This window comes from Podarcis raffonei, chromosome 3 (genome assembly GCF_027172205.1).
Source record: "Podarcis raffonei isolate rPodRaf1 chromosome 3, rPodRaf1.pri, whole genome shotgun sequence".
NCBI classification, from domain to species: domain Eukaryota; kingdom Metazoa; phylum Chordata; class Lepidosauria; order Squamata; family Lacertidae; genus Podarcis; species Podarcis raffonei.
This window is the reverse complement of record NC_070604.1, coordinates 93,748,094-93,767,121: the sequence shown is the minus strand read 5'-3', so window position 1 is coordinate 93,767,121 and position 19,028 is coordinate 93,748,094. Positions and strand designations below refer to the sequence as shown.

Genomic DNA, 19,028 nt, shown 5'->3' with positions numbered 1-19,028 from the left:
ACACTTTAAATTTTTTAGGCTTTTCATTACAAATATCAGGTAGGCTGGTGTATATACTTATTTTATTAAGACACATGTGTACCCCAACACAAATCTGGGGGGAGAGGGAGGCATAGTATTACTACAAATAAACTAAACTATATCAAACAATTCAAGAATCTCTCTTACCACAATTGCATGAGGAGAGTGCACTAAAGGCTTGAGTTCATTCAGGTCGTTCTCAGCCTACAAGTAGCAGTTTTTAAAATAGAAAGGGAGAGAAAAAAAAGAGATAAACCAAGGATTATGAACAGCACCAACCAACAAATCTGCAACTCAGACCTATGGAAGCTTATTCAAAGTTAAATCTCACTAAGTTCAATGGATTTACTCTCAAGTAACTGTGTATAGGATTGCAGTTCTAGTGATAATTAGGCAGTTGCATGCCTCTTCCATTACCTTATCCCATTCTCCTTCCATGACATGATTGCGGAATTTGGTAGCAGAAGGATGTTCTAAACGACATCCTGACTCTTGCATTAGAAGATCAACAGTCTGGCTGCAGGAGAGAGGTACAGTATTTTAAAAAAAGCTGACCAGTCTTATTCTTACAGTGAAGCCATCCATGTAGCCATAAATCCAAAATATCGTTTTTAAAAATATGTTCCACCTTAAGAAAAATAAGATGCTGGAATGTGTTCTAATGAATTCCAGCAAACAAACTTGTGCCCTCAGATCCACAAGTTACATATGGAGTATAAACTTCACAAATACAAAGTTATTTTTCCTCAACTATTTTGATGATCAAGAAAAACATGGCTCCATAAAAACACACTGTTTTAACATGTTATTCATATGAAAACACAAACATTGACATTAGATTATAACGTGATTAGAACTACCTGTAGCAACTGGAATTTTGTTGATGCAGCAAGAACAGTGTTATTCCCTACCAATATATCATCTGCCTTCAAGTCAGTTGTCCATTAGGCTGGGATCTTAATAAAATAGACTATTCTATAACCTACAACCCTCCCCTTCACATTTTAAACTAAAAATAGCGCATTTACTATGGTGTAGTCTATGAACAGTCACGAGTTGTCACCTGCTGCTGTAAACTTGCCCTATTTCAGTGGTGTGCTTGTTTCAAGCACCGAGTTAATTAAAACCAATCCATTCCCACAATAACACAAGCTCTTGGCATACAAGGGGCCATAATTTTCCTATAGTACATATTCCTACACATCCACATCTCAATATTCTCTAGCTGCTATTATATTGTACTATTGTTAGGTTTGTTTTGTTAATCCAACTGCTGATGTCCTGCATTTATTTGCTTTTCACCCTCCCCCACCCCAGCTGCATGCCTATTACTCAGCTCAAAGTACTGCAGTGCTGCAAGCAACAGAAGAGTCAACACATTTGACATTAATTTTCTGAAGTACTTATACACAGAGTATATTCAAAGACTACATTAGACATAGTTATATCCAAATTACATTTTAAACATACTGTTCATTAACACCTAGCCAACGACAGAGACTGTACAAACATAAGTATTTTGCTTTTTTAACTCAACATACTTGTTTTAAGACTATAGACAAAGAGATTTCCGTACACTGTTGTGTTGAAAATGCTATTTTATCTGTACCATCTTTGCACCAATTCACCTTTATTACTATGTTCTTGGGCCTTCATACTGTCATAGTTGACAGAAGAATCTACCTGTTCTCCGAGTAGGAAGTCCACACAGGACTAGGCCTGAAAAAATAGGCCCCAGAGTTTCACTGCCTTCATCCCTTCATTCCCTGGATTTATCTCCTCTCCCCCCATCTCTCTCTTTGATATTAAACTGCGACAGAATAATCTGTGACAAAAAGTGCCCCTCCTTGGGATAAATATGGGCCAAGGCAGCCACACAAAAGTGCTGGATTCTCTCCCTTGGGCATATAATGTGCCCTAAAATAAACAAGTCGGCCATGGCTATTATTCTCATCAGCACAAACCTTCGTCTATTTTGTATCCTCCTCCCCCCCCCCTCAAAGATTTGGATGGAAATAAAAAATAAAAAGGCATTTTACAAGAGCAATACCCCCGACCCCACCCCAAGAGCTGGGTCTCCCTCAAACGTGAGCCTCGCAGTGACTCAAAAGGGGGGGAAAGCACAAACAACAACGAGAAAGCCAAAGCCAAAACAGAGGTTTCTGGAGATGGGGTCAGCCAAAACGGTGTGTGTGTGTGTGAAATTTCGGGCCTACTTCCGCACCCCACGGAAGACTCCGCACCCCACATAGCGCTGAGTCGGGAAGGACATTAATGGAGACTGTCGTCCTCAGCTTGCCCCACTTACTTGAGGCCCAGCCCGTGGAGGTGCTGCCCGATGAGCCGGATCACGTCCTCGTCGGACTGCGAGAGCCGCTTCTTCTTCTTCAGGGCGCTGCCACCGACCCCGACGCCGCTGCCTCCCCCCATCTCGATGGCGGACCCCCCGGGGGCCGAAACCCCGTTGTTGACACTCGGCCCGCCGCCGCCACCCCCGCCGTTGTTGTTGTTGGCCGACGGCAGAAGCCCGTTGGCGTGAGCGAGCTGCTCCCCGGCGCTCGAGCCCGAAGAGGCCTCGCCGTTTTGGGCGCTGAGGCAGCCCAGCTCCGGACCCTGCGACGATGACGGCGGCGGCGGCGGCGGCTGTTGTTGCTGCTGCTGTTGCTGCTGACCCCCTCCTGCCCCGTTGGCCTGCATGGCGCTGCTGCTACTACTGCTGCCGCCGCTGGCTCTGAGGGGGTTGGCAGCAGGGGGGGCGAGCCCGGCGGAGAGAGAGGGGGACGGGGACGAGGTGAGGCCTGCTCTGCCCGCGGAAGCCCCGGGCTCTCCGGCTCCCTCCGCCGCCGCCGCCGGGGAGGCCCGCGCTTTCTTCCGCGGTGGCGGGGAGGCTCCGCCGGTGTCCGAGTCGGAGGAGGAGGAAGCGGAGGCCAGAGTTTCCTCGCCGAGAGCGGCCGTGGTGGGAAGCCGGGGGGGGAGTGAGGAAGGGGAGGCGGGGGTGGGAGTGGGGTGGGGGAGGTGGCGGGGGTGAGGAGCGGGGTGGGGGGGGGAGCCCTGGTCCCTCTTCCTCGAGGCCCCTCAGACAGCAGCGGCCGCCGCCGCCCGCTCTAGGGTCCCTCCAGCTAACGCTGCCCGAAGCCCACCGCCTGGCAGCCCCAGGCGCCCGGCCCACTCCTCTCCACTAGCCCGCTGGGTTTGTGGCTTCTCTGCCTAGCTGCAGCCTAATGGAGTCCGGGCCGGGACGTCACAGGAAATTCCTATACTGCCCCCTACACTCACTTCCGCCGCCGCCTGGGGTAGGCTCTGGGGGTGCAGAGTGCAGAGGGGGCAGCCTAGGGCCAGTGGCGTGAGGGGCTCCGGCTGGCCTCCACAGCACCACCCGCTGGGCGGGCACAGACCCTGCTCGGGGTGGCTGAGGTGGGCGCTTTGTCACCGCACCTGACTGTTTGCGTGAGGCTGGCTGGCTTGTTATGCTTCCACCTTGCTTATCTCATATGCCCATATAGGGCAAGGCTGGAGGTATATGTAAATATATACACACACCCTCATTTCCCCGTGCTCTGAAATGGCACACATAAACGGGAACTAGCATGTTGATGTGCTCCGAAAACATTGTTCTATAGTTACCAATTACTTATTTTTTTTGGAAGTGAGTTGAATCTTTGTATTCGAAACGGCAAAAGAGTCTTGTGGCTGATGTGTTTGTCTTTAAGGCTCCGCAAGACTAATAGGGCTACTGTCCTGGAAGTTGTTGTTTCAGTTCTGAGTGGGCTTCTTCCCTTTCTGGCTTGTATGTATATATATGTATGGGTAGGTAGGTAGGTAGGTAGGTAGATCCAGTGCTTTTTTCTGGGGGGGGGTGCACGGGTACGCGCACCCCTAAACATTTTGTGAATCTAAGTTTGGCCTCATTGAGGGGCAGAATTACAATATGAGTTGGAAAATGAGTTACCCCTAAACATTTTTTAAGAAAAAAAAGCAGTGGATGATAGATAGATGGATATACCTTTAACATCAAAGTAACAGGTGTTTGTAAGAAACACAAACATTTTTGCATAAAGTGTTTTCAGACTAAGAAAATATCCCACCCCTTGTTTTTGTGCCCCTACCTTGAGGTAGAATAGAGTAGGCGTGGCAAGCCCTGCCTTACCGCAGAGGAATTACAGCCTTTCCCATTTAATGGGGCGAAATGGGACTCTGGTGTTAGAGGGCAGTTGTGTATAGCTTTTGAATAACAAAATATACATAATAACTATATATATGTGTGTGTGTGTGTGTGTGTGTGTGTATACACACACACACACACACACACACACACACACACACACACACTTTTCCTCCCTAAAGAGCAGTGGTTAGCTTTAGTACTGCCTTCTATTAAAAAATACTAAATGTTGTAAAATGCATTAAAATGAAAAGTATTTCAAGGGCAACAGAACGTTGAGGGAGGTAGTAAACCCTATGACAGCCCAGTCACTATCCACTAGATGCTTGTGGCGCTCATGCCAATATATTCCACGCAGCACTAACAATCACAAAAGGATATACTGTGGGCAGGAGCTGTGTTTTTCTCAGTGACAAAATATTGTAGCTTGACGTATGGAGAAATATTGCAGCTTGATGTATGGATCTTACTGGTTTTGCAGAAATACACACAGTGAATGAATAACAACTGCTTATTGATAGTGCTAAAAACTGTCTCGAAAGGACCCAACTACAACTGGGTCTGCCTTTCCATTAGGCATCTTGTAACTAACCCTTGCCATCCCCTACCTACAACTATACCTACCGGTATGTAACTCAGGGTAACAATTCATGCATCTATTTATATGGACTCCAGTTTACAAAAACTTGTGCCATAATAAATTTGTTTTTAAGTCTTGAAGGTGCCACAATAATCTTTATGGTCTTTGGCCTGATAATGCTGGTGACTGGTAATTCAGATATGAAGCTTCTCTATATTGATGCTGACCTCCCAGCTGCACCAGGTGAGTCTTGTTTAGTTCCCATCTTCTTGGAAGAGACATCAGAATACAATTATGCTACTCCTTCTCAACAAAGATCCTATGGTACTTTTTACAAGGCATGGGTGTTGGCCTTGTGCCATGCCTAATTCCAATTTATAAAATGTAATTATCCAAGCATCCTACCTAAATAGTACCATGAATACAATGCTATTTCTCACTTCCTGCCATTATATTGTTGTGTAATGTCACTGAGTAGCAGTGAACAGTCAATGTATATACATAATGAACAATAATTACATTCAAAATACCTATGGTCTCTCAGTATCAATTGTTATTATTATTTATCAAATTTCTATACCACCCTTCATCCAAAGATCAGAGTATGGTTTACAACAGAAAAACACATAAATACGTACCACACTGACAAACAAAAATAATAACTCAAGACGCATCATTATTATTTGTTAAAGTTCTTATTTATTAAAATTTATCACATATTAAATTTATTATTATTAAAATATTATTGATTTAATTTCTAGACCACCCATAAATGCTATGAAGCAGCAACTTCCCCTCCCCACAGTTCTTCAGGTAACAGCAGACATTTAGGCTGCAATTTTAATGGTCTTTACCTCAGTATATATCTTTAGATTGCACTGGTAGAGCACTTCACTCACAACTATCAAACAGAGATAAAAATGTACAGTATAAAGGTTAATATTGAAACATTGTTTAGCTAAAGCATGCCACTCCTCCTCACTGAAGGGGCTTACTGTGCCCATTGTTGTTACACATTTGTTATTATACCATTTATGTCCTGCAAAATTAACCTAATCCATTTTCTTCATAAAATATTAGAGGGATATTTATTGAGGTTGATGGTGGGTAAGACTTTATCTTCTGACTTTATCTGCAGTTTCAGGTGTTCACACAGTCAAATGCTGATACTTCTCCCCTTTTCAGTTTTTCATGCAAAAATGTGTATCTCACTAGAGAGGAAAACATTTTGAGTGACTGGTGCATACGGAATGTAATATTGACTCTTTCCTAGTTGTTGTCCCATCCCTCCTTCACTATCAGAGCGTCTTCCCTTCTTTTAGGGGTGTGGCAAGGTTAAAGTTGCACTATCACTTCAGGCCAGTGAGTGACTAAAAAGTAAGTTGAATGTGGCAAATGTGCTGAGAATGACACAATTTTTTCCTAACTGCAGCATAAAAACATGCTCTTTCAAGATGTGACCAGAAGAAAGGACTTTATTGTACTTAATCACATAGCTTTCAACAAGGAAGATGTTCACAGTTTCTCTAAAACAGGGGTGAGCACCCTCTTTTCTGTTTCAGTCACTGGGTAAGAACAACGGGTGGCGCTGTGGGTTAAACCACAGAGCCTAGGGCTTGCCGATCAGAAGGTTGGCGGTTCGAATCACCGCGATGGGGTGAGCTCCCGTTGCTTGGTCCCTGCTCCTTCCAACCTAGCAGTTCGAAAGCACATCAAAGTGCAAGTAGACAAATAGGTACCGCTTTGGCGGGAAGGTAAACAGCATTTCCGCACGCTGCTCTGGTTCACCAGAAGCGGCTTAGTCATGCCGGCCACATGACTCGGAAGCTGTATGCCTGCTCCCTTGGCCAATAAAGCAAGATGAGTGCCGCAACCCCAGAGTCGTCTGCGACTGGACCTAATGGTCACGGGTCCCTTTACCTTTACCTTTTAAGAACATATCTTTGTATTCCTAGTCACATTCCACTGCTTTCAAATACAGTCAAACTGTAACTGAATCTGTTTGAGAAATGTAACCTCTTAAACAGAAACGTTCAGGGCTAGAATTCTTTCCAATATCTTTTTTTAAATCATCAAATATTGTGGTTTTGTCAGTTAAATGCTCTTGTGCGCGCTTTCTCTTTCTCTGTGTGTGTTACACTACAGCTTTCCTTTCAAAACTAGTTTCAGTTAATGTTTGTTACTCACATATACCAATATTGGATCAGACCTGTTGCTTAGAATAGCAATCATCAAAGACACTTTAAAAAAAGAAAGATTTAATTTTAAAGACAGGAAAGTGTGCCTCACTCTTTGGGATGATGCATAAACTAGTCGTTAATGCTGCAACTTGTAAGGTGTTAATTAGATCCAATTATAACCTGAGTATCCCGCCCTGGCATTACAGTGCATCCTGGCACTCCTTTTAATTTTTATTCGCCTATGAACTGGGATTGTCATGGTTTCCTGGATTCATATGGAAAATAGAATTGTAAATCGTCTGGAAGTTTTGTCTGATAAACATCAATTGAGAACAACTTTTTTGGTTTCTATGATTACAGTACCACCAGAGCTATTTTTCTAGAAGAAGAGGTGCCAGAATTCACCATGAACGCCTCCCTTGTTCTTTTAGAATGGCAATGGTGCCCCCCTGAGAGGTGCCGAAACTGAGTTCCCGTGAGTTCCAGCTGAAAAAAAAGCCCTGAGTACCATATAGCTAATTTTCAAAATAGGTATCTTATAAGTTAAAAATGGTACACAGTAGAAATGAGAAGAACTAGGAAGCTCCATAGGTTTGATTCTAATCTCTCTCTCTCTCTCTCTCTCTCTCTCTCTCTCTCTCTCTCTCTTTCTCTCTCTCTCTCTCTCTCTCTCTCTCTCTCTCTCACACACACACACACACACACACACTTTGGTTTCCAAATGTTTTGGAAGTTGAACAGACTTCCGGAACGGATTCCGTTTGATTTCCAAGGTACAACTGTACTCTTGTTTGATGCATCAGAGTGTTGGACTAGGGCCTGGGAGGCCAGAGTTCAAATGTCCATTCACCCATGAAGAGCACTTGGTGATTTTGGACCTGTCACTGTTTGTTAGGCTAATCTATTTATTACTATATATTTTATTTTTATAATTTTTAAAATAATTTGTCACAGATAAAAATTGGCCGCTGTTTCTTTAACGCTAAAAGAACTAAGTCAGCATGAGTCAGCGGCCTACAATGACTCATGCAACCTTTCACCATATTGTACCTGTATATATAGAGTGGTCAATGTTAGTGTTTGGTGTGGGTTGGTTGAAAGCTGGTTGTGTTTGGTGTGTGTAAAAGCTGTCGGTCGTGGTTGAAGAAGAAGACTTTTTAAGAATAAAAGCAGCAATACTCTGCAAGAATACTCTTTCTCAAAGACTCTTGTGCCAACTAAGGTCTGAGGACTAGGCAAAGGAGTAAAAAGGAGGTCAGAACCTTTTTCTTTTTCAAACACTGATATACAGTGGTACCTCAGGTTACATACGCTTCAGGTTACAGGCGCTTCAGGTTACAGACTCCGCTAATGCAGAAATAGTACCTCGGGTTAAGAATTTTACCTCAGGATGATAACAGAAATTGTGAGGCGGTGGTGTGGTAGCAGCAGGAGGCCCCATTAGCTAAAGTGGTGCTTCAGGTTAAGAACAGTTTCAGGTTAAGTACGGACCTCCGGAACGAATTAAGTACTTAACCTGAGCTACCACTGTAATTGACTATAGATTTGATGCCTGTCATAAGAAATGGATGGTGCTGTTGAAGGGGGGAGGGGATACAAAGGAAATAATAGAAGGATGAAAGCAGGAGCAGAAAATTATAAATGCGATGGAGTTAGAAACATGTCAGCAGGAGAAACAGCCATGAGAATCATGACACATTGCCACTGACACAAACCTCCAGCTCAACTTCATTATCCACCCACTACCATCTTATTGTGCATTTGCTGTGTATTGTTATACTGAATATGCATGTTACAAAATGGTACTCAGGATGGTAATGCTTTGGTTCAAATTGATCATATGTAACCTTAAAAACAAGCCTCTTTCCAAAATTGATTGAAAATCAGCATCCAGTGATGAACAAGTGGCAGTGGAAGTTTAGTTTAAGAAATTATTGTTGTTGTTGGCACCTGTCTGTCTCAAAAGAGAATGGAGTGTGCCTCCAGGGGTGAAATCAACCCAGTCTGTTAGTGGCACCAAAGTGACCTCCCAAGGTCTCAAGCCTGGGCAGTGTGTATAGAGGTCCTGGGATACCCAGACGACAACCTCCCCGTTGTCGTCTATCAACACATGTTAATGTTGACCATCTTTTGTGAATATCAGCATTCCTCATGCATGGTACTGCTTATAGGATGTACACTGATGAATGTGGGTGAACTTATCTCGGTGATAGGCAACATTCACTGATATATCTCTGACTTTCTGGACTTTTCTGGACAAAAAATAAATCTGAGAGAACATTCACAAGACTGAAAATGAGAGTCCATGAATGTTAGCACTGAACTCTCTAGGGTTATGTTCAGAAACGTGGGTTTATTGCACCAAGCACATCTGCTGTGTATCATTTGCTCTGGCTTTGTGCACTTTGAGTGCTGTTGCTTATGTAGCCAAAGAGTGGCACTAACCATGCACAAAGGGGAATGTGTCAGCAGACTTGGGGGAAGCCCAAGGTCATACACAGACACAAACACACAGAGGGCCAGATTTAGGTTTGATGTGGCCCTAAGCTACTGAAGGTAATGGGGCCCTTTATATGTCCAGCTGTCCTTTGTCAACAACAAATTGTCACTGTTTTTTGTGTGTTGAATATATGCTACATGGTAATTTATGGACCTAATAGGTATCTAAAGCCATTTGCACATAACAAAATATGTATTTTATCAAAGTAATTGTTGAACTAAAATGCAATTAAGAAGTATATTAATGGTAAAATACAATTAAGAAGAAGTATATTAATAGTGAAATAATTATTAAGGTCTAACTTAAAATGATTTTTTATTCATAACAAGCTTAATAATGCAAACACATTGGCATTTGGCAATAACAAAAGTTCCTTTAGAAACACAATTAAGAAAGACTCATAATCTAGTGTCTAGAAACTTGCTATAACATGAAATAATAATTGTAGGTTTTATTTTATTTGTTTTTTATCTTATATTTTGGAAATGTACATACAATTTTTTCCCTTTAAATTTTTTTGGGGGCCCCAAGAGTGTGAGGCCCTAAGCTATAGATTGTTTAGCTTATATGTAAATCTGACACTGCGCGCACACACACACACACACACACTATATATATATATATATATAAATAATTTATTTATTTATACCCCACCCATCTGGCTGGGTTTCACCAGCCACTCTGGGTGGCTTCCAACAGAACACTAAAATACAATAACCTATTAAACATTAAAAGCTTCCCTAAACAGGGCTGCCGTCAGATGTCTTCTAAAAGTCTGGTAGTTGTTTTTCTCTTTGACATCTGGTGGGAGGGTGTTCCACAGGGCGGGTGCCACTACCGAGAAGGCCCTCTGCCTGGTTCCCTGTAACTTGGCTTCTCACAGCGAGGGAACCGCCAGAAGACCCTCGGCGCTGGACCTCAGTGTCTGGGCAAAATGATGGGGGTGGAGACGCTCCTGCAGGTATACTGGACCGAGGCCGTTTAGGGCTGTAAAGGTCAGCACCAACACTTTGAACTGTGCTCAGAAACGTACTGGGAGCCAATGTAGGTCTTTCAAGACCAGTGTTATGTGGTCTCGGCAGCCGCTTCCAGTCACCAGTCTTGCTGCTGCATTGTGGATTAGTTGTAGTTTCCGGGTCACCTTCAAAGGTAGCTCCACATAGAGCACATTGCAGTAGTCCAAGTGAGAGATAACCAGAGCATGCACCACTCTGGCGAGACAGTCCGCAGGCAGATAGGGTCTCAGCCTGCGTACCAGATGGAGCTGGTAAACAGCTGCCCTGGACACAGAATTAACCTGCACCTCCATGGACAGCTGTGAGTCCAAAATGACTCCCAGGCTGCGCACCTGGTCCTTCAGGGGCACAGTTACCCCATTCAGGACCAGGGAATCCCACACACATGCCCACCTCCTGTCCCCCAAGAACAGTACTTCTGTCTTGTCAGGATTCAGCCTCAATCTGTTAGCTGCCATCCATCCTCCAACCGCCTCCAGACACTCACACAGGACCTTCACCGCCTTCACTTGTTCTGATTTGAAAGAGAGGTGGAGCTGGGTATCATCCGCATACTGATGAACACCCAGCCCAATCCCCCTGATGATCTCTCCCAGCGGCTGCATGTAGATGTTGAAAAGCATGGGGGAGAGGACAGAACCCTGAGGCACCCCACAAGTGAGAGCCCAGGGGTCTGAACACTCATCCCCCACCACCACTTTCTGAACATGGCCCAGGAGGAAGGAGCGGAATCACTGTTAGCGTATATCCCTAACTAGGTTGTTTTTAAACAATCAAGTAGAATATAATTTTTTATGAAATAAAAAAATAAAACAGATACTGTTCACATAAGCTTACTTTGTGGGCAGTTTGAGGTGTGGACTAGCATTATCCTTAATGCTTGAGCTTCCCTGTTAACTCTACTTATATTTCTATTTTGCACTAGAAAACTGTTTAACTTGCAGATACTTCGTGCAGTACAATGGGCAAATGATTGGCACCATACATTCACTGAAGACATTTGTACCTGTGATGCAGAAAATGCTATTAAATGTAACACATCCCTATGGTCTACACACCATACATTTAAAGCACATTATTTTTCTCAAAGAATTGTGGGAAACTGTAGTTTGTTAAGGTTGCTGGGAATTATAGCTCTGCAAGGGGCAAACTACACTTTCCAGGTTTGTGGTGGTGGCAAATGTACTTTAAATGTATAGTGTGTTTGTAGCCAACATCATAAAACACCACCAGTTTTAAAATTGAAGAGGTTAAATCCTCAAGAAGGTGTTTTTCAGTCCTTTTTGAATGGACATCCATTCATCCTTAACCTAAATAGCACATCCAGTTCCAAATACAAATTTAAATTTATTGGTGTACTGTACTGGTAAATTTTGATGTACAGGAGGTTGGTATGGCAGTGCCAATAGACATACCCGTAAGTAGAATAAAAATGCAGACAGCTTTGCTGATCCGTCATTATAACCCCCCCACACACCCCTACTAGAAAAATTAACCAATAAACTGAAACTGACACGAGGACAAATAGAAGAAGACACCTTCACCCCGGTATGGCTCCCTTTTATCACATACACAGCCCAACAAGACAACGACAAAAATCCACCAACAGCATACAAATCAATATGGCTAACCTGATCCAAAACACCCACCCACCCCACTCACACATGAAAACAAAGACCACCACACCCAACCACAAATGAATAACCATACCCTAGGCCAACCCCAACCTCTCTCACCACCAAAGGAACACAAGTGAACAATAAAGAACCTGCACAAACAACACGGACACCAAACCCTACATATAGTAAGTGAAATAGAAACATCGCCACCTGACCCCACTCTCCCCCATCTCCCCCCCACTTCTTTCCCCCTTTTCTTCCTAATGTCTCAGCAAATGAAAATTATTTGTAAAAATGTTATATGGGGGGAAAACACATGAGAGAGAGAGACATCGCACACTTTTGTAAATCAACAAAATCGTTAATAATGTGTGTATATATATATATATATATATATATATATATACCGCTCCAGCGGGATGGTAAACGGCGTTCTGGTTCGCCAGAAGCGGCTTAATCATGCTGGCCGCATGACCCGGAAGCTGTATGCCGGCTCCCTTGGCCAATAAAGCGAGATGAGTTCCGCAAGCCCAGAGTTTTACGCAACTGGACTTAACTGTCAGGGGTCCTTTACCCTTACCTTTTTAAAAGCACTGCACATTAACATGTGGATGTGAAAGTGCTTCATCTTATCAATGGTCACAACTCCTGAATTGCATGGATGGCTCTAATGCTCCATTTGCTGCCTTCCTTCAAACATTAACATTTTTGTATGTTCTAAGATGTTTAAAATAGTCAAAAAGATGACAGCTTTTAATTCCTCTGAATTTGATATCTACTTTAGATTTTTAAAGGCTGGCTCCCAAAGTTATTTCAGGTGAAACAGATGGATTTAGGTGCATTGCTTGGCGAAATGTTAATGACACACACGCACACTTCAGTGGAAACTGCATGCAAGCTGAGCAGCTCACATTTGGAACATCAACACACAAAGGAACAGAAAGAAAGCAACACAAATATTTTGACTGAAGGTCTTAGAAAAGCAATTTTAAATCATGGACACCTAGGTTCTGAAAATGGTGTTGCCTGTATTGGTGTGAGTGATGGGGGTCCCATGGCACAAATTTAATTTGGTCCCAGTGCAAAGGAAAAGAGCTAAGATTCTTCTCCCTTACTATAATGTCCAAACAAGATGAGATGGGGAAGAAGAATGATCGGTTTTTAAGGAGTCTTCAATAATTTTGCAAAGGAAATTTTTATTGTTCAGGGCCTCATGCTATTAGCCTTTCTTGTACATGGAGATCCTTTATCAAGTGCATTCAGGACCATCAAGCAAATCTGTACTGAGATACACACATTACCATTTTTACTACTGGAACTGCTCTGAATCTGACATCAGGAAGAACGTGTTTTAACTGCAAAGTGTCCTGGAAAAGACACTCTGCATAGGGAAAGAAGGGAACTCCCTCCCATTTTCCATTTTCCTGATGTTCCAAATGACCAGTACCCTGGAGTTATGATTTGTGTTGTTGTCAGGATTCTAACTGGACTGTAACTGACCTAAGAATTCTGCAGAGCAGTTGCTGCTGTGGCCAGCTGTTCAGGTGAACGTCAGTTCAGTGGCCAGCAGCTCAGTCTTCTTGAGGCTCAGGAAAGTTGTTAAAAGGGTCTTTCCAAAAACAGACAATCCAGACGTTTCCAGAGCCGGTTCCCTTGATGTTTTCCACACGCCACACTCTCCAGTTGACACTGACTGTTGAGGCAATGCACATCAGCAAGGCCAAAATACTCATCAAGAATGCATATAACTGGAAGCAAGAAACTAAGCTCAGTCATCTCACCACCAGGGAGCCTTCTTTCACCCGCAGGGGGCATTTGGAGAGGAGAGGAGAGGTAGACATGGCAGACATTATGAATTCAGCAGCCCTAGGATTAATATCATTTGCCTTATACAGTGTGTTCAAGCCCAGAAAACATAATGATTTTGTCTTAACCTTTTTTAGGCTTAGAGCTCTCCTGAACTTACTTGCAGGGATACTTGTCCTGATTTCTGTGGTATGGAACATGTCTGCTGTCTTGCAAAATGGGGAAATGGTCTTCCCAGAAACTTTTGAATTGCCTCAAATTCCCAGCGAGCAGCATATTGGACCTTCTATTTATCTAGGCTATATCGCTGCAGGTTTCCAGCTGCTGAGTGCAGCATTGGTTGGGATGGAGAGATGTTGCATCAGGACCGCAGCAGATACATATCAGATAGAAACTGTAGTGGTGATTACCCCAGGAAGTGCAGTAAAAAGTGAGAGTCTAACTACTTGTTCGAAGTGTGGTTCTCTGCTGGATCTGGTAATTCAAGAGAAATCCTCCGCAGTTGAGATAGTGGAAAGTCTTGCGGAAGATCTTGAAATTCGAGAGGAATCCTGGGCAGTGGAGATGGAGGAAAGCCATGCGGAAGATCTTGAAATTCAAGAGGAATCCTGCGCAGTGGAGATGGAGGAAAGCCTTGCGGAAGAACTTGTCATTCGAAAGGAATCCTGCGAAGTGGAGATAGAGGAAAGCCATGCATCCCAAAGCTCACCTGAAAGACATCAAAGCCAACCTGAAGTCCCAAAACATACTATTATACATGTGACTCCCTACAACAGGGAGTAGTGAACTGTCAGATCCAGATCCACGCAGATCGCTCCATACACACATACACCCCCTTCGCACACAAGCATTTCCCCTTCCAGAAGCCTAATGCTTCTCTTGGTTACATCTCTGATTATCTTTCAGCCCGAATTGTGAAGACCAGGTGAAGGGTGGGTGGGTGGGTGTAGAGATCTGTGTGGATCTGGATCTGATAGTTTGCTCTTTACGGTGGAAGGGAATCACATGGAGGCCTCTTTTATGTGTTCTCTAGCATTTGTGTCCTTGTTCCCTTTAGCTTGTTCCTCTTCTGGATTTCTTTCCTGTGTGTACTCATAGATTTACATTTTTTGTCAGCTCTTTCGTTTCTCTGGAGGAGTGTTTATTGGTAGCACCTTGAATAAATAGACAAAATTGGGATTTTTTCCTTTTAATGTTATAGGATATCATCAATAGACATTCCTATTTTTATCATTTTCTGCATACAATTGTTTTATAATTCCTAACAGATTATGTTCTATGTTTTGAAATTAACTCCAGTACGTTTGTCCATTGATCTTCATTGTGTTCTTTAGTAGTATATAATGTAATTACAGGTACAGTAATTTAGTGGTTTTGTTGTGGTTTACTATGATATTTGGCTAAATTTCCCAATCTATTAGCCAATAAATTTGTATTAAAAGGTGAAAATAAAAATAAACACACACACCCCAAATAGCATGAGTACATAGTACAATATCCAATTTATTAGGATTAGTATGATTGCAATCCTTTGCATAGTTACATGGGAGTGAGAACCATTGAACTCAGTGGTCCTTCTGCCTGTGGAACTTTACAGTAAGATCTTCAGACAGCTAAAACACAACCCTTAGCTTTTAAGTAGGGTTACCTTGCCAGTTGCTAGCACATGAAAAGAAAGGGAGGTGCTAAGCTGCTGATTGGTTATTTTTTTCATTATTTGACTTCGTCTACGCTTAATTGGTCATAAAACTTGAGACCCGCAGTATTACTTAATTCCTTGCCATGCAAGATGTGTCAGTTGCAGATTTCTTCCTTTGCATGCTCCACTGTGTAAATCTATTTTCCAGACAGACATCTTCACTAGATCAAAAGTTAGTCTCATTCACATAATAAACTTGTCAGAGAACTGCCATCGGAGCCAGAGGCGGAGGGAAGGCTCCAGAGGGATGCCGGAGAGGGTCCCAGTAGGGAGAGAGGCAGCCCATCTGCTGGGGAAGGAAATCAGCGTAGCACCAGCGGAGAAGGGGGGTAGATGGGGGAATCGGCGAGGGGGCTCCAGGACTCCTCGCCAGAGACCAGCGGGGAGAGCACGGGTCCTCCGCTGCCCACACCCTCCCTGCACAGAAGACTTCCGCGCAGGGAGAGTAGGAGGAGACTAGGCGTCAAAGAACTTCTTTGCTGGAAGAAGTTCAAGAAACGCCCACTGACAGATTCTGCCAGTGATTGAGACAGCCACGGATGGGTGGCTGTCCGGACAGAAAGGGTTCACCCAGGTAGCCCAGCCAGGAGTGGCAACAACTTACGCACGAGCAACCCCTAGAACCATTACAAAACTATATATTGGTCATTCACAAAAGAGAAGCTAAAAGCACTTCTTTTAAAGCTGTGAGAGTTGGAAAATCTTAATAATGTGTAGAATGTACTGTTGGAAATTAAGACACCTAGTGGTCTTTCACAGAATATGCCTAATTCAGAAATTTCCACTTTTGGAAGTATGATTTGAATTATATTTTTTTTAAAAAAGTTTGAAGATTCTCTGTCTTATATACAGTGCTTTAAAAAAAATGTTTAGGGGTACTCTCTCTTTGACTCAAGAAAACCACCATTTTATAGTTCAAATTGGGAAAAATAAATACAGTAAATGGACAAAAGTACAAAGATTCACAAAATATTTAGGGGTATGCATACCCCTGCATCCCCCCAGAAAAAAGCACTGCTTATATATATGATTATTGGAAAGATAATCTTTTGCTTTCCATAAAACTTAACTGATTTTGTGGTAGTGAAATGATATATGTGTTTTAGCATATACTGTATACATCAAAGTATTTGTGTTAATATTACTTGTGCAAGAGAACACACTACATTGTAATCCTATATATCAGGAGTGGAGAACCTCAGATCCTGGGGCCAAATGTGGCCCTCCAAGTTTCTTTGTTTGGCCCTGGGGACTCTTCCTAACCACACCCCATATACTTTATTCCCTTTCAGAAGTTAATAATAATAATAACAACAACAATAAACAACTTTTATTTTTATCCCGCCCTCCTCGGCCGAAACTGGGCTGAGGACGGCTAACATTAAATATATAACATTAGTATAAAATCAAACAATAATTAAATTACCTCCTAAAAACAAGTCAGGATCAAATTTAAATCTAATTAGATGGCTTTCCACAGGATTAGGGTTGGGAACAGTAAATGTTCATCAGGCCCAACTGTTTACACTGTTCTTATATGGGCCTGTGAGAATGCTGGGAGGCCTCTTTCATACTAGTTCGTATACAAAAAGAGAAGGGGAGTCAGGCTGAGCACTGACCAAAGGCCTGGCGGAACAACTCCATCTTGCAGGCCCTGTGGAAAGATGTCAAATCCCGCAGGGCCCTGATCTTTTGTGGCAGAGCGTTCCACCAGGCCTCGGTCAAGGCCAGCCTAATCTCCCTGGGGCCTGGGATCCCCAAGCTGTTATTATTTGCAGACTGTAAGGTCCTCCGTGGGGCATACCAGGAGAGGCAGTCCCGTAGGGACGAGGGTCCTAGGCCATATAGGTCTTTAAAGGTTAAAACCAGTACCTTAAACCTGATCCTGTACTGCACCAGGAGCTAGTGCAGCTGATACAGCACTGGATGAATGTGATCCCGCTGCAAGGCCCCGTAAGGAGTCTTGCCGCGGCATTCTGCACCTGCTGGAGTTTCTGGGTCAGCTTCAAGGGCGGCCCCACATAGAGTGAGTTACAATAATCAAGCCTGGAGGTGACCGTTGCGTGGATCACAGTGGCGAGATCAGGGCGAGAGAGGTAAGGGACCAACTGCTTAGCATGGCGGAGATGGGAAAATGCTGCCTTTGTTGTAGCTGCAACCTGTGGCCTCATAGAAAGGGAGGCGTCGATTACACCCAAACTCTTGACAGAAGGCGCTGGCACAAATTGCACCCCTGCAATAGATGGGTGTTGGCCCCACAACCCCATATCATCCCGACCCAGGCAAAGGACCTCTGTCTTTGAAGATTTAGCTTCAACCCATGCAACCATCCAGCCACAGCTTCCAAACATCTGATCAGTGTGTCTGGAGCCGAGTCAGGATGGCCATCCATCAGCAGATAGGGTTGGGTGTCATCAGTGTACTGATGGCAGCCCAAACCAAAACTCTGGACAAGCTGGGCGAGGGGGTGCATAAAGATGTTAAAAAGCATCAAGGAGAGAATTGCACCCTGCAGCACTCCACACACCAAGGAGTGGTGCGACGACAGCTCCTGCCCTAACGCCACCCTCTGTCCCCAACCAGAAAGGAAAGAGCGCAGCCATTGTAGGACTGTGCCCTGATTCCCCACGTTGGGAAGGCGGTGGTCCAGGAGTTTGTGATCGACCATGTCGAAGGCTGCTGACAGGTCTAAAAGGATCAGCACCCCCAACCCACCTCGATCCAGCTGCCTACGGAGATCATCTGTTAGGGCGACCAGAGCCATCTCGGTCCCATAACCAAGATGGAAGCCGGACTGGAATGAATCTAAAGCTGATGTTTCATCCAGGAATCCACCAAGCTGTTCAGCAACCACTCTCTCAATCACCTTACCCAGGTACGAAAGGTTCGAAACTGGGTGGTAATTGGATAGATCTAAAGGATCTAATGATGCTTTTTAAAGAGCAGACGCACCACTGCCTCCTTCAACTCCCTGGCAATGTCCCCATGCCAAGGGACAAATTGATGATGTCACCCAGGGAGACCCGCACCTCGTCTGGGCACGCTCTAATCAGCCAGGACGGGCATGGGTCAAGAGGGCAAGTGGTGGACTTTCCGGCTTGGAGGAGTCTGTCCACATCGGCTGGGAGTATCCGATTGAAGTGGTCCAATACTGGACCCAAAGACAGTCAAGGGGCCTCCAGTTCCATTGTATCCAAATTGAATGAACATGTGGGATCACATACACTATCCCTGCCCCCTAGAGTACATGTATTCTTTTGGAAGTCTGCACCCTATAGGACTCTATGCAGTACATGGAATGAGATCCCCTGCTTTTTATTGCATAGATCGTTCCCTAGGTGCCTATACATGTGTACACTTTTACCTCTTATGCAGACTTTCAAATGAATGCATGTGGGTCAAGTTGGGGTATGCTGCTCCTATTTCACACACACACACACACACA

At 43.9% G+C, this 19,028-nt stretch overlaps 3 protein-coding genes across 5 annotated transcripts in view; 2 read left to right on the top strand and 1 right to left on the bottom strand.

Annotated features, from left to right (window-relative positions):
* Positions 1 to 2,830, bottom strand: part of WDR26 (WD repeat domain 26) — a 36,828-nt gene extending 33,998 nt beyond the window's left edge. For all 3 annotated transcript variants that reach the window (XM_053383069.1, XM_053383070.1, XM_053383071.1), the window contains exons 1-3: positions 2,330 to 2,830; positions 439 to 538; positions 169 to 225 (exon numbers count right to left, since the gene is read on the bottom strand). In XM_053383069.1, coding sequence (XP_053239044.1) covers positions 169 to 225; positions 439 to 538; positions 2,330 to 2,718 — 546 coding nt within the window. In that variant the 5' untranslated portion in view covers positions 2,719 to 2,830. The remainder of the gene's footprint in view (positions 1 to 168; positions 226 to 438; positions 539 to 2,329) is intronic.
* Positions 1 to 18,073, top strand: part of LOC128411079 (calpain-2 catalytic subunit) — a 268,506-nt gene extending 250,433 nt beyond the window's left edge. The window contains exon 17 of the mRNA XM_053383068.1: positions 18,005 to 18,073. Within this exon, the coding sequence (XP_053239043.1) occupies positions 18,005 to 18,058 (54 nt within the window). The 3' untranslated portion in view covers positions 18,059 to 18,073. The remainder of the gene's footprint in view (positions 1 to 18,004) is intronic.
* LOC128411085 (uncharacterized) lies at positions 4,321 to 15,366 on the top strand. The gene is made up of 2 exons (XM_053383077.1): positions 4,321 to 6,300; positions 14,022 to 15,366. Exons 1-2 carry the CDS (start codon positions 6,275 to 6,277, stop codon positions 14,665 to 14,667), a joined length of 672 nt encoding a protein of 223 aa, XP_053239052.1. The 5' UTR covers positions 4,321 to 6,274; the 3' UTR covers positions 14,668 to 15,366.
* Positions 18,074 to 19,028: the final 955 nt, after the last annotated feature.